Source organism: Rhyacophila brunnea, unplaced genomic scaffold (assembly GCF_057557595.1).
Source record: "Rhyacophila brunnea isolate RB1 unplaced genomic scaffold, BYU_Rbru_1.0 scaffold_11, whole genome shotgun sequence".
Classification (NCBI taxonomy): Eukaryota; Metazoa; Arthropoda; class Insecta; order Trichoptera; family Rhyacophilidae; genus Rhyacophila; species Rhyacophila brunnea.
In genome coordinates this window covers 10260642-10275131 of record NW_028232763.1, presented here as the reverse complement: position 1 = coordinate 10275131, position 14490 = coordinate 10260642, and the positions used below count along the sequence as shown (strand labels likewise).

Sequence of the window (14490 nt, the reverse complement as noted above, 5' to 3'; positions counted from 1 at the left end):
ATTTAAGAAACTTCATAGTGAACAACATGCGCGCTCACCCATTCCACCAACTGGTATTTATTAAGGTGTCATATAAAATTCTTCATACACTAACGGTATCGTAAAACGAGACAGGTTGAAAACAGCTGTCACACATTCAAATACTTAATATTATCTCGATTCAAATACGTTTGACTTCAGCAGGGATGTCAACTGAATATAGGACTGTTTCTGTGCTGGATTAATAAATCGAAGATCTACCAACATGGCTACGGCTACAGGCTTTATTTCTTTAAAAGTTTAATTTAATTGAGTTAATTTTTTTTTCAGTTCTGAAGATGTTGTGGACAGTACTAGCTCGAGTAGTAGTTACGTTCCTAACATAGATAAACAATTGGAAGATTGGCTGAAGGATCGAGGAATCAACAAACAGGCCATCAAAATTATAACTGAAGAGGAATATACCCATGATAATTTCATGAACGATATCCAGAGAGATGATTTGAGAAGAATGAATTTGAGGTATAATAGCATTTTTATCATATTTCAAGATAGAGAGGTGCACTGAATTTTAATTGTAAACCTTTGATAGAAGACTGCACCAAAAGAAGAAGAAATCAACATGTAACACAGTGGTTTCCAAACTTTAAGCTACTACGCCTCCCTTTTAAAAAAGTCTAATCTTGGCGCCTCCCTCTCTTTATTTCATGAAATAATACAGATACCTTTTTAAATAGTCAAAAATGTAATAATACAAAAATAAAAAAAAAACAAGGTTTTACTACTTACATTATATTCATTTTTAAATTAATTTGTTTTTCATGCGATGAATGTGCTTGTTTATTAGCACAATCAATTTCAATAGTAGTCAATCCAACTTCATCATCGTTCATTGAAAAATGGATTTTATCATGGGCCCCACATCCTGAAGCGGGTCCCCAGGCCAGGATCTTTGGCGCACCCACCTACCTATCGCTGATGTTAAGGGCAGTGTGGTGCTCTAAAGTAGTGTTCTCTAAATTATATACTGGAGTTATCATTTAAGTATATCAATCATCATAATAGTAGGTATCACATCAAATTGTAACGTGCGACCACATATGCATTTAAAATATTTAATAGCCCTGAAACAAAGCAGTGTCAAGAACTCAGTAAATAGATTTTTGTTTGCTTCAATATATCTGGCGCAGAAATCATTTAAAAGTGGAAACATGGCAAACTTATTTTTTTTGTAATTTTGATTTCCAAAGCTCCAATTTTTTATGAATGCCTTCACTTTTTTAAATAAGTGAATGTATTAGTAGTCCTTGCATTGATTTATTCACTCTTTTTCTAAATTTCAACCAAATAGACAAGTTTAACAACAAAATTATCGTTCCTAAACAAATTTGCCTCAAATTTCAACTTTATGATTTAATCCTTTTTTTCATTTTGTTCACGAGATAGCCAGCGGGCTTCACAATAGTATAGAAGGGAGGTGTTATAAAAATAGACTCCATATTTTCAGACAGGTTTGCAAACAACCGTTTATAGGACTGTTTTTTATGTAGTTTATGACTAGAGGACGTTTTATAAACTATGCATTTGCAAACTGCAAACCTGTGGCTACATTAATAATTCTGTTAAACTCCTCACGCCTCCCTTTGCAACACTCCCTGGGGAGGCGCGCCTCTCAGTTTGGAAATTGCTGATGTAACATACATAATTTTGAAAACACTCATGAGAAAATATAGCCAATAGACCCGGCAGGAATCGGACCTGCGTCTCTTGGGTATCGCGCTCTGTGCATTACCACTATGCTATGACTGCCATGCTTAATTGTGACAAATTTTAACTATTGGCCTTAGTAATACCTGCTCATACGCGCTCTCCAATTTTTTTCCCATTCTCCCTTTTTCAAAATTATGTATGTTCAGTAATTAGAATGGTACGAGGGTGGGTCAATAAGTCCTTAGAAAAGCCGACAGGTGGCGCGACTAGTACTGTAAGCGGTTTGTTTTCATGCAGCGGCACTACCGATTCAGTATGCTGCGAAGTTTCAATCAGATTGGTCGGGTTGTTGTGTGTTTCTCGTACATTTAAAAAAAAAATTTGCTTGTTTACAAAAATGGAGAAAATTGAGTTTAGAGCTGTTATTAAACATTTTAATATAAAAGGGTTAACAGCAAAGGAAATAAAAAATGAGTTGGATTTAGTTCACAGCATATCTGCTCCTTCACTTGCAACTATTTATAACTGGTTAAATGAATTTAAACGTGGTCGTACATCAACAAAGGATGAACCACGCTCAGGACGTCCTGTAGAGGTGACTACACCAGAAATGATCAATAAAATCCACGATATTGTGTTAAGTGACCGAAGATTAAAGTTGAGTGAGATAATTGAGGTTACAGGGATCTCAAAAGGTAGCGTCATTTCTATTTTACATGACAAATTGGGCATGAAAAAAATTTCTGCAAGATGGGTGCCGCGTTTGCTCACAGTCGACAATAAACGCAATAGGGTGGTGGCCTCTAAAGCCCTGTTGTCGCTCATGCAACGCAATCTGGATGAATTTTTTCGTCGCTTTGTGACTGTAGATGAAACATGGATACACCACTATACTCCCGAGACGAAAGAACAGTCAAAGCAGTGGATTGCGAAAGGCGAACCATGTCCAAAGAAGGCGAAAACCGTAAAATCAGCTGGTAAGGTTATGGCTACAGTATTTTGGGATGCACGTGGAATTATTTTCGTTGACTATTTGGAAAAAGGAAAAACAATAACAGGGGATTATTATGCATCTTTATTGGACCAGCTAAAAAACAAAATTGAAGAAAAACGGCCTCATTTAAACAGGAAAAAAATCCTCTTTCATCAGGACAATGCCCGTGTTCACACATGTTTACGATCAATGGCTAAAATTGAAGAATTGAAGTTCGAATTGGTCGACCACCCACCGTATTCGCCAGATTTAGCCCCCCCCCCAGTGACTTTTTCCTTTTCCCAAACTTAAAAAAATGGCTAAGTGGACAACGTTTTTTTTCAAATGAAGAAGTCATCGATCGGACAAATGCTTATTTTGAGGACCTTCCGAAAACTTATTTTTCTGACGGTTTAAAAAAAATTGAGAAACGTCTAACCAAGTGTATTGAGCTCCAAGGAGATTATGTTAGGAGAAAAAAAAATACAAAAATAAAAACTGTTTTAATGCTTTTTTCTAAGGAATTATTGACCCACCCTCGTACATTCTTAAAATCTTTTGTATTGTTCGTTGAATAAAAGAAATAGTTAATTAATATCAATATGTATGTATAACCTACGATAGCAATTGAAATACAAAGAGCGAGGCAGTTCGCTATAGTTTTCAAGTCTCTGTGTACATTCTGGTTGAAATTATGAAATGAGAAGCCAACACTAGTAATCGAAGGTTTGAATGTATCACTACTCTTTGCAGCAACATACAATTATGTCACAAAACCAAAACTATTACCTTAGTCTGGAACTCAGCTCTTAATTTTGTCTGAGTTTCTGGGAAATGTAATCTACTGTAACTTTATCATTTCAATTTCAGAGGTGGCGTTGAACTTCGCATTTGGAGAGCTCTAGTCGAACACAGGTATCTAAATGGAACCCATGAAACCAACACTACCAACCTAACAAGAAGAGAGAGCGGGAGCGAAATGGACACTGACCCCGCCAGCACGATGGTAGTTGTCGAATGCCAGAGGTGCAAGTCACAAATTCAGAATAGCCGAACGCCCGCCACTCAACTGACCGCCAACGGACCCGCCAACCCGCCAGTTGTATCCGTTAACCTGGAACGTCACCAAGTGAACGGGCTGCAGGACGAGCTCGCCGAAGACTATAGCGGTATTATTAATCTCTGACTATTTGAAGGATGGTGCAATCTTCAATGAACTGAGAATGTTTATCAATTTGACTGAAAGTGACAAGCTATTTAACTCATTTGGCCAATGTCAAAACATATTTGTTTAACCTGTTCCTTCTACTCCTTATCCCAGTAGCGAAAGACTGTCTATCGGAGGTAAGTAACCGATTCATTTTCGAAAAGAACAGTACGCATATAGAAACTTAACTACCGATAAATGAAAATTTAAAACTTTACAGACAATTTAAAATTGTGTACATTTTAAATAAATAAATATATGAGGCTACTATTTGCAAACATGGCTCATTCCCAAAAACATATTTTACGGTGAAATGCAATAGACTGTTTTACAGACCAATAAAAAAGTAATTTTTATGATTTTTTAATTCATTTGTAGAGTAGTTCAGTGCTCCGCAACCGGTGTGCCGCTTTCACTCATCAGTTTTCTTGCATTTCGTGGCCAGTTTATTGGTTCTTGATGTTTTCCAAGGTAAAAATAACAGCAACATTATTTTATATATTCACGCAATTCATAATAAGTGCAGGAGTGTGCTCCGTCCTGGAAGAAAGTCCCGGGCGCACTCCGGTCCCACTACGCCACTAATAATATTAAAATTATTTAATTTTGCAACATAATCTGATACTACTGATAAAATCGCCGACAAGCTTATTTATTAAGTTTGTCGTAGAGCTTCATTCGGGCTTCATTAGGCTATGGCAACATAACCTAATCTGGAAGTTGACTCCATACACATTAGGTACAGTGTTCTATTATAGAGTGGTAGATTTATGGATCTATGCATAATGTTGTTCCAATTAATTAAATCTTTATTCATCCCACCTACTAAAAATATATATATATTTTGACATATTATTAATGCGTTATTTAACTTGTGCGAAACTAATATTTGCCTTAACGATTGAGAGCTTTGCAAAAAACTAAAAGTTGCACCATCCAATATAATAATAATATGTATATTATAATATAACTAAGTATATTATAAGCTTTTGTTATAATTTGTGCCTTAGAATCTATACTGATTTAGTATTGTAATATTCTATATTTTGTTATTATTTGTGTACATTGTTAATTTTATTCACACGCTATGGGTATGTCATAGCCGGAGCACAATAATAAATGAATAGGTATTGTATGTATAAATATTTGCTGCTACTACAAATGACGACAGCGAAATTGTCTCATGTTGTATTTAAATATTAGTATTTTACGATTTATATTCAAAATACACACATAACTATTAGTTTGTATATTTACAGTAAAATAATATGCCGCAATAATTAGGACAGTGAATTTTAATGTTTTTTTACTGTCAGTTTAATATTTTTCATGGTACATTTATTATTTTAAAAATAATTACTTTAAAAAGATGTTTCAAACAGTTTTTTAGGATTTTATATATTATATTAATTCGTAAAATTGAAAATCTGCCATGGTAAACAAATTTTAACGAATTCTGAGATCTCGCTTGTGCGTAAAACGCAGCTGTATTCAATATATGTACATTCATGTGGCGTGATTTTCACTTATGGTTATTTTATTTATTTCTGTCCTTTTATTGTCATTATTCTGGTGCAATTTTCATATTAATTTTCTCTCTTTTTATGAATTTGTTAGGTTAATAAGAGGTTTGTTTTATTAAAATGCTAAGAAATAATCACATTATTATTCAATATAAATGATATTGAAGATAATTAATTTTAAATGTAGGAAATGCAGCTATATGAAAATGCATTTAAACACCAAACGTATTATCAGATTTTTGTTTCTTCTTCTTCTTCACCCTGTCACGCCCGAGCATCGGTGCATAGGGCAAGCGCAAGTACACGCCATTTCTCTCGGTCCATCGCCAACTCTCGTACCTCTCGCCATGCGAAACCTGCAATGCGTAGATCACTTTTGTAGCATTGCTGCAGGGTGAGGGAGAGCCGGCTACGAGACCTGAGAGTATGAAGATGTTCCAGCCACAATTTTTAGATTTTTTGTTTATTCATTTAAAAAATCTAATATACCATTTTCACTCCTAAGCGGAGTGCATGGGTACGTTGAGTGAATATTATATTAACAAACTTTTTTACCCATTCGCCCATCCATAGGGTAAGAATTTGGATCAAATAAACATTAGAAAACACATTGTTTATGCCAAATGCGGGATTCAAACCTGCATTTGCTGCCTCATATAAGAGCACTCTTGCCTCATTATTGTGTTTATTACTCAATCCGATTTATAGGATCCATATTAGTACTTGCTAAGTGTAGCTATTTGGATAATATACTAATACATAATAATATATTCAAACATAAAAGCACAAATACAATACATCCCGCACATTGGTGGTGAACTCACCTATTCCACAATATATTTACAAAATGGTTTTATTTGACAAAATGAATTTAAAAATGCCAATTTGTATGGTAGTGAATAAATCGAAATAATGTTTTGGTATTTATTTGTTGAAAATTATTATTTATTGCAGTCAATGACATTATTAATGGACGACGCACTCAGTACAGTAGCTAGCAAGTAAATTCGCCCATGGTGACATTCGCATGTGCATAGGTAGACGTCACGTAATATCCATTATGCGATATCACGCATCGGGAATTTATAGCAATATCACCTTTATTGGAACGGCGTTAGAACAGTGTTTCTAGTATCAATGTTCGTTTGAGCGAACCTGTTCGAACCGAACCATTCGGCAGACCCGACAAAAAGTTTCGGGAATTTATAGCTATATCACCTTTATTGTAATGGCGTTAGAACAGATTATGCCATTCGGCAGACCCGACAAAAAAAGTGAGTGTCATTTTTTTTTCCAGATGCTTCGTCCATATTAATGTCATTGATTGCAGTAATTACTTATGTAAAAATATAAAATTATTTTTTTAACACATTGTTATCTCTGTTAATGTGGAATACCACCACCAGTCAGTTTACCACCAAGCTGATGTATTATTTAATTAATTAATTTCTAATCAATAAATCAATAATGTAGCAATATGTAGTTATTCTTCTAAATTAATAATAAAAAAATCAGGGTTAACCTTTACCTTAAGTCACCACAATATATTATTAAGATTATGAATTACATACCTGTAATACACACTTTTGAAAGCATAATATATTATATTTTGTTGATAAGAATATTTTGAATATATTTGATGCTATATTAAATCGCCTATGTTATAATAATATAATATGTTATATTTTCGTTTTTAAATTATTATTTTTTACAATCGAATTGATATTAACTATTTTGATAAAATAATGTTTAAAAAACCGATCAATAATAATTAATGTGAATTCTTGTTAAGTACATAAATGAAACGATTTGAAATCAATTGTACAATCAGGTAAACTGCTTTATGTTAAATTAGATTTTTTTTACTTATTTTGAAATGTTCTATAACAGTTTTTCTCAAACTTACAATATGCTAGTACTCCTTCAGAGACATAAAATTAGCCTGCATACCTTATATCGCTGTTGATACTGAAGAAGGTTGTATATCAATTGCTAATTCTACATTGATATAAAAGTGGTCAAAATACATGTATCCATATGTCATATGTCAACGAGTAGTGTGAACATAGCTAAACATCATTATCAAATAATAATGTTTGTAATCCAAAGCACTTGTATATTAAATTTTTATCGCACGCACTGCTTACAGTCTTCCATGGGTGGTGCTTTTCTCCAAAATTTTGCTCGTCTCACAAGATACGCGCATACTAAGTTACTCATAATCTAATGCTAATATAAATCAATCTCACTGATTACCGGATACTTAAATTTTAATAGTTAGTAGCCAATGTAAACTTTCCATATTATGTTGGATGTCAGAAATGTCAATAATTATTATAAGGTCATTTTGTAAAATGTAATATATTAGGATATAAAGACCACTAACTAATCACTATTGCAATCTTAAGAACGCATGTTTAATAGAAAATAAATTATATTTTTCTTACTTCTTGGACATTTGATCTTTCTTGAGATTCAACCTATTTCAGTATCAACGATGATTTATGTTCCGAGCAGTTGATTGAAAATTTTATAACCTTTGAATTCAGATTCAAGACTTTATAATTTTCTGAGCTACCAATTGAACATTATCCGTTAGTGTATCTCAATGACTTTACTTGTCTAGCTAAATAAGGCATTCATATTATTCTATTAAAACAAAATTGAATTTATCTAAGATTATCTCAACTACACCAATGATAGGGTGAGTGGTTTTGAACAAATTTATATTATTTAACAAAAATTATACCCACTTTTTTTGTGGGAAAAATCTTGTGAAATTTGAACAGATTGTGACTTTTTCTTGCCATAATTTTATTTAAATATGCCATAGTTTTTGCCAAGGTATATACAGAAATTATTTAAAAGGTATAATGTATTTAAAAACTATATTTTACGCCAATGATAAAATATTTAAATATTTTACTCCTTTTATTATATTTTTTTATATCATAGCAGTTGAATTTTAATTAGGTTATAAAGAAGAAGTTTTGTATTTTTTTAGCAGATTGTAATAAGCACAAACAATAATTGTTATGAAATATACTTTAATAAAGCAATAATAAATGAATGTAGGTATGTAGTGTCTTACATGTTCAATATTCACAGTTGCAGCAAAAACGTTTTATTTTATAAAATTGTGTGGGTACTATTCCAAATGGTGTATATATTTTTTTTATTTTAGATACAGAATCCGGTGATTTTTAAGTGTTGAAAATTATTTTCATATAACACTTTATATTCAATGTTTAAAACCGATCAATATTGTGGATTAATTAATACCGTTTTAGAATTTATTATTCTTTTCCACAACCTAATACACTGAATTTAATTATACAAATTGGTATAATGTTGTACAAAAGGTAAATTACCATTTTGCTACTAATTGGAGTATATAACCCCTCTACAGTGTAGAGATTATAATATTAAGATATCGTTTTTTATAAGGAATCGTTTTGAATCATTTCACCAACCTATCGGGTCCTTGTAATAAATCATGCATACAATTATTGACAACTTGTGACTTTTGCCAGGTGCGGGATTCAAAGCTATACCCATAACTCCAGAGACAAATACTATAACTATCACTCCACCAAGGGGCACTGTAGTTTTTTTTTGATAAGGTTTTCGCCTTTTACACCAATATCTAGATCATAGAATTGTAATTGTACATATTGTACACAAACTCTTCATCACATTGGTCTATTATTTAATTCAATATTGTTAAAATATTTGTATAACAATTTTAGAGTTGGGTGGAAAAAGCAGATGAGCTATAAGTACCCGTACTATAGTTTTGAGAAAAATGGGTTTAAACATTTTTGATGTTTTTGTATACCTGTGAGGTAAATTTTTTTTTTTTAATATTTGTTTCTTTGTTAAACACCCAAGCCCAATGACAGTGGAAAAACTCCCAGGCTTGTGGAATTTACATATTAGATTATGTAAATATATTTTGGAATCGAACCCAGAGCTCCCGGATGGAAGGCCAGCGACTTACACACTGCACCATAGGACCTGCTACTTGGCCGCCTGTAACAGATCAACTACTCATTAGAGGGTCTCGCACCCTGGTTGCCTCTAGTGGCCTCACTTTCCGTAAGAGCCTCCACTCTCCCATCACAACACACGCAAAATTAACGATGGTAATGTAACGTTTAAGTTCCATTATCTCGAAAAGTAGACGGATGACACCCATTTTTTTTGCATTTCTATCTGAAAATTGTTCAACAGGAATCTATTAGCATAGGTTTCAGATCAGTAGCATCATTATAAAAAAGTAAGTTTTATTTTATAACATTGTATGGACACCCCATGGTGACGGTGACATGTTATAGAAGGAATTGAGAATTCTAAAAATACTGTCTTTTCAGAACACCCCAATTTTACATAGGCCCCTCTTCTATTCAGCTCCTTTATAAATTATATTATTATGTATTCGGAAATAATTATTTATTCCATTGTTATCTACATGCATACAAAAATTTGAATACTAAAGGTGCTATGTTGTGTTTATATCAGAATAAAAATATAATTTATCTTGTAAAATATTGTTGGACAACAAAGTGCAAATTGGCTTTTAACATGTCTTGTACATATTATAAATTTACAAGGTACAACTGTTTTTACTTTCGTGTCCAGTAAATTGTGTGAGTACAATGTAAATACATTTGTATCCTTATGGCAGAATAGAATTAAGAACTGCTCGGCAAAATGCTTATCAATTAATTTGCAATTTGTTTTAATGGTCTCTACAAATGTTTTTGGCCACATTGTACTCATTCAAGACATGTTTTCATATAATTTACAAGTAACTGTTTTTTGATGTCTTATGAATGTTAAATATTGTAAACTTTAACAGTTATATTATTATAGTCTAACCTGCGTTTGTAGATTTTTCATTTTGTGAAGCTAAATTCGTTGCATTTGGGATTTTCACAATAGTAGACTTGTGAAAAAAAGTTTGTCACCTAAATATGCACATTGGTAAAATACAGGACAGTGGATGTACAACTAATCTGAATGCAACATAATATTTTTAATAATTGTTTTTTTTCGAAACATTACTACAAGACGATGTCCTATATTGTTGTTAATATTTATAATAATTAACAATGTTACCTAACATTTTAATATAAATTTATATATTTGAGAGTGTTGCCTTCACAAAAATAATTATTAGAATTATTTTAAATATTATGTACCTATAAGGAGAAAATGTGCTCGAATTTAGTGAAATAGAAGATCTATGTTGTATTCATGTGATCTGAAGAAGTTGTGATCAATAAAAATGTTACAATTACTATTTTTTTTCTTTTCTTTTCAATCGAGTCCCCCGCAACCCTCTTATTTTCTCGACAGTCTGATTTGGATCTTGACAGATTTTTTATGAAAAATAAATGATAGCCACTTGCTCAACATTCATTGAAAAATAACATGAGAATTAGTTAGACCTAGGATTCGAACCTGAGACCAATGACTTCATGAGTGGACACTTCACTATTCGTACATCATCGTTTTCTTTTCAATCAACATGTAAGTAATATATTTTTTAGATTGCTAGATAACCATAACCATATATATTAAAATGATAGAGCATAATGAATTTCCACACCATGTACCAATGCTACAGATTAGGGAATCCAATCCCGAGCCAAAATCTTGATCTCGGGATTTCGGGATTACAATTTGACGATCCCGGGATTGGCATTTTTTTCAATAGTTAATATTTAATTTTTATATAGGTATACAAATAATGTTCAACGGTCCAATGTATCCATACAACACATTTCGTAGATATTGGAGTGGATATTGGATTATAAAAAATAGTGCGGTGCCTATTTTGTCTAGGGACGTCATTGTGTTTATTTACAACACTTCTGGACGAACAGAAATAATAATGTGATATTTTTTTTTTTTTTTTCCCATCATGTCCGATCCTAATAGGATCATATGGGACTCCACAGAGTAGAGGTTTGTATTAACAGATTTTGTTTTTTACGAGAAATTGATGTCAGCCACTTGCTCAACCTATTAGGTCCATACCCTGACTCACATACAAATTGAAAAACAATATGTCTACTTGCCAGACCCAGGATTCGAACCTGAGACCCACGGCGTGATAGTCCAACGCTTAAGCCGCGCGGCCACCGTGGGTGGTATTACTGATATAATTCTCGAATTTCTAATGTCAAGTACCTATTTATTGTCAGTGATCTTTCTGCGATATAAAGGTCGTTTTTTTTATCCGAACATGACATATGGCCATCGCGGGTGTTCTTGACGAACCGCATTTTGGACGTCCAATTTGTACCATTTTTTGGACCACAAATATACAATTAATGTTACAATATCGCAAAGAAGAAAAAACCAAAGAGAGCATACTTTGGCCACATCGTGCTGCATCACCTTACTTTTTCGTACAAGGTTTTCTTATCATTCAATGGAAGATTGTCGGTAACCCAGGTCAGTGACGTCCCTAGACAAAATGCCGCCCCTGGACAGCGCTAAAATGCCGCCACATTTTTTTAATATTATTTTTTATCATCCGTGCACGTGTTGTTTCCGGTCACCAAGGATGTCGAAGGGCAACAGAAGTAAACTAGACATCGCGAACCTGACAAAAAAATTACAGTCCTGTTAAACCTTTTATGTTAATTAATACACTTTGTTTCCAACCAGTGAGCTGAATTTTTAATGGAAAGATATTTTCGTTATTACTAAGTTTAAGTAACTATTTCTATATATACCAAATGATCCTCCTCGATTTGCCGCCCTCGAGTAACTGCCACCCCCAAGCGATGCTCAATCTGCCTACTCCCGCGGGACGTCACTGACCGAGGTCCTGTCAGAACAATAACGAGTTCAAGACTCGATGTGTATGAGATTATATTGTTTAGAATAACATAAAATCGGGAATAGATAGCCAAAATCATCGATGACGTTCGATAACGGATTTGGCAGAGAAAGAAGACATCAAATAATCTAAAAATATCTATCATAATATTAATATGTCTCAGGGAGAGAGTCTCTCTATATAATCAGGGAAGAGTAATATACAAAATATACATTTTTTAATAATACTACCTACGTAAAAATTACATACTGACTAACCTCGTTTTACTTTTAACGAAATGTTTCATGATAAAGGCTTTTCGGCATAATTTGTATACGCAATCTGTCGCATGATTTATGACCTCCCTAATCGCCGTAGGGTCAACACCGTTTCCCCGTACAATATAAACCTACTCGTATATCAATCTTCGGCACTCGCATCATAAATATTTAAAAAATATATATATTTCAAAATGTCGCCATCCTGTGTCACCAGGAGGGTGTGCTAATGTATTTTTTAATCTCCAGGATTGTGCCCCATTATAAATGACGTTTTATTATGAACTCGTTTTTTTTTGTGGCAGAAAGGGGTTATATAATAAATCAGCTTACTGTAAAAAAGGATTCACAATAAAAACATACAGATACGGTGTTATAAATACACTTAAAAATAGATAAAACCAAAAGTATAGTAACCATTGTTGTTGCCACAGAGAGTAGGTATATTATATACACGTATATAGGTATCAGTGGCGTGTGGTCCATTGATGCTGAATATGCAGAGCATCATCGGAAATAATTGATTAAGTAGTGTCCAACAGTGGCGAAGGGCGGAGGTAGGCTGTTAAGATCAGCCATAAACAGTGCACACTAAACTTTATCAGTCATACAAATTTGTTTTCATTGAACTAAGACTACAATTTACATACGGTGTTGGTTAGTTTTTTTTTAAAATTCAATTAAACCCTGCCAAACCAAGCCATAATAAATAATAGTCAAAAAATACTCGTCTATCTATAAAATATCTAAAATTATGCAATTAAATCATGCATAACATTGGATATTTTATAGATCGAATAATATTTTTTACCTATTATAGTTTGGTTTAGGCAGGGCTTAATAAATTTATAAAAACCAACAAAATGTGTAATATGTACCTATTAATCCAACGAAAGTATGAATAAAAAAGTGTGCATGATTTTATCGTATCGCCCAAAATATACCAAAAGTATTATGGTTTGGTTTAGGCAGGGTTTAATTGATTTTTGAAAACTGATCAACACCATCTGTAAATTGTAGTCATAGTTCAATAAAAACAAATACGTATGACTAACAAAGTTTAATTATGCACTATTTGTGGCGGATATTAACAGCCAACCTCCACCCCTCGCTACTGGTGTCTAATAATATCATGTAGGTATATCTTACGCAATTCTATGGGTAGTTTTAATTTATATTATTTGGATAACTTTGGATACGATGCGATACATCGCTGTAACTCGTAGGTGAGCACCTTGGTCGTAGTTGTAGGGCGGGTGTGTTCATCGCTAAAATAAAAAAAAGCGGAGTAGGTAGGTATCTGGGTATGAGGAATGTTCCCGTAAAATTGGGAGGGGTCCACGGTTGAAGCTAATAGATGGGGTATATTCGGAAATCTGTGGCACCTGCTAGATTTTGTTAATCCCACCTCATCCGGTCGCATTACAAAATGGATAGTTTGTCGAAATGGACCCCCTAAACCATTTTTCTGTGTGCGTGCCTGCCCTGAGTAGACAATATGTAAAAAATATAACGGTATCTCTACAAGTAAAAATCACCGTATGCCACTGGTGTGTATTAGCGTAACATATTAGTTAAATTTTATCGTACAGATATTTCATCGATAGTTGGTTATTTTTACCTTATTGGTACTAACATAGTAATTCATTAAAATGCCGGTTATCGGTTACTAAAAGTCAATTTTTCAAAAAGATTGGACTGGCAATCATAATAATAATATAAACTTTATCTTTAAATATTACCAGCTGAAGTAACCTGCTTCGCATGAGGTCGTTTCGTTGATCGATATACATTTCACCTAAAGAAACAATAATAATCAAAAAATTTGAATCCACCAAATTGAAATAGAATGCAAAATTTGCAAAATATGTTTATTTTAATGTGTTAAAATTTCAAAATAAACAAACATACTTTGTATTTTTTTTATAAACGTATATATTAGATGGTGATACCGAAACGATTTTAGAATTATAAAGTAAATTTTT

At 33.0% G+C, this 14490-nt stretch overlaps 1 protein-coding gene across 1 annotated transcript in view; it reads left to right on the top strand.

The window, feature by feature from the left end:
* Positions 1-4161, top strand: part of Ask1 (apoptotic signal-regulating kinase 1) — a 34089-nt gene extending 29928 nt beyond the window's left edge. Inside the window, exons 24-25 of the mRNA XM_085958808.1 lie at positions 310-501; positions 3533-4161. Of these exons, the coding sequence (XP_085814934.1) occupies positions 310-501; positions 3533-3848 (508 nt within the window). The 3' untranslated portion in view covers positions 3849-4161. The remainder of the gene's footprint in view (positions 1-309; positions 502-3532) is intronic.
* Positions 4162-14490: the final 10329 nt, after the last annotated feature.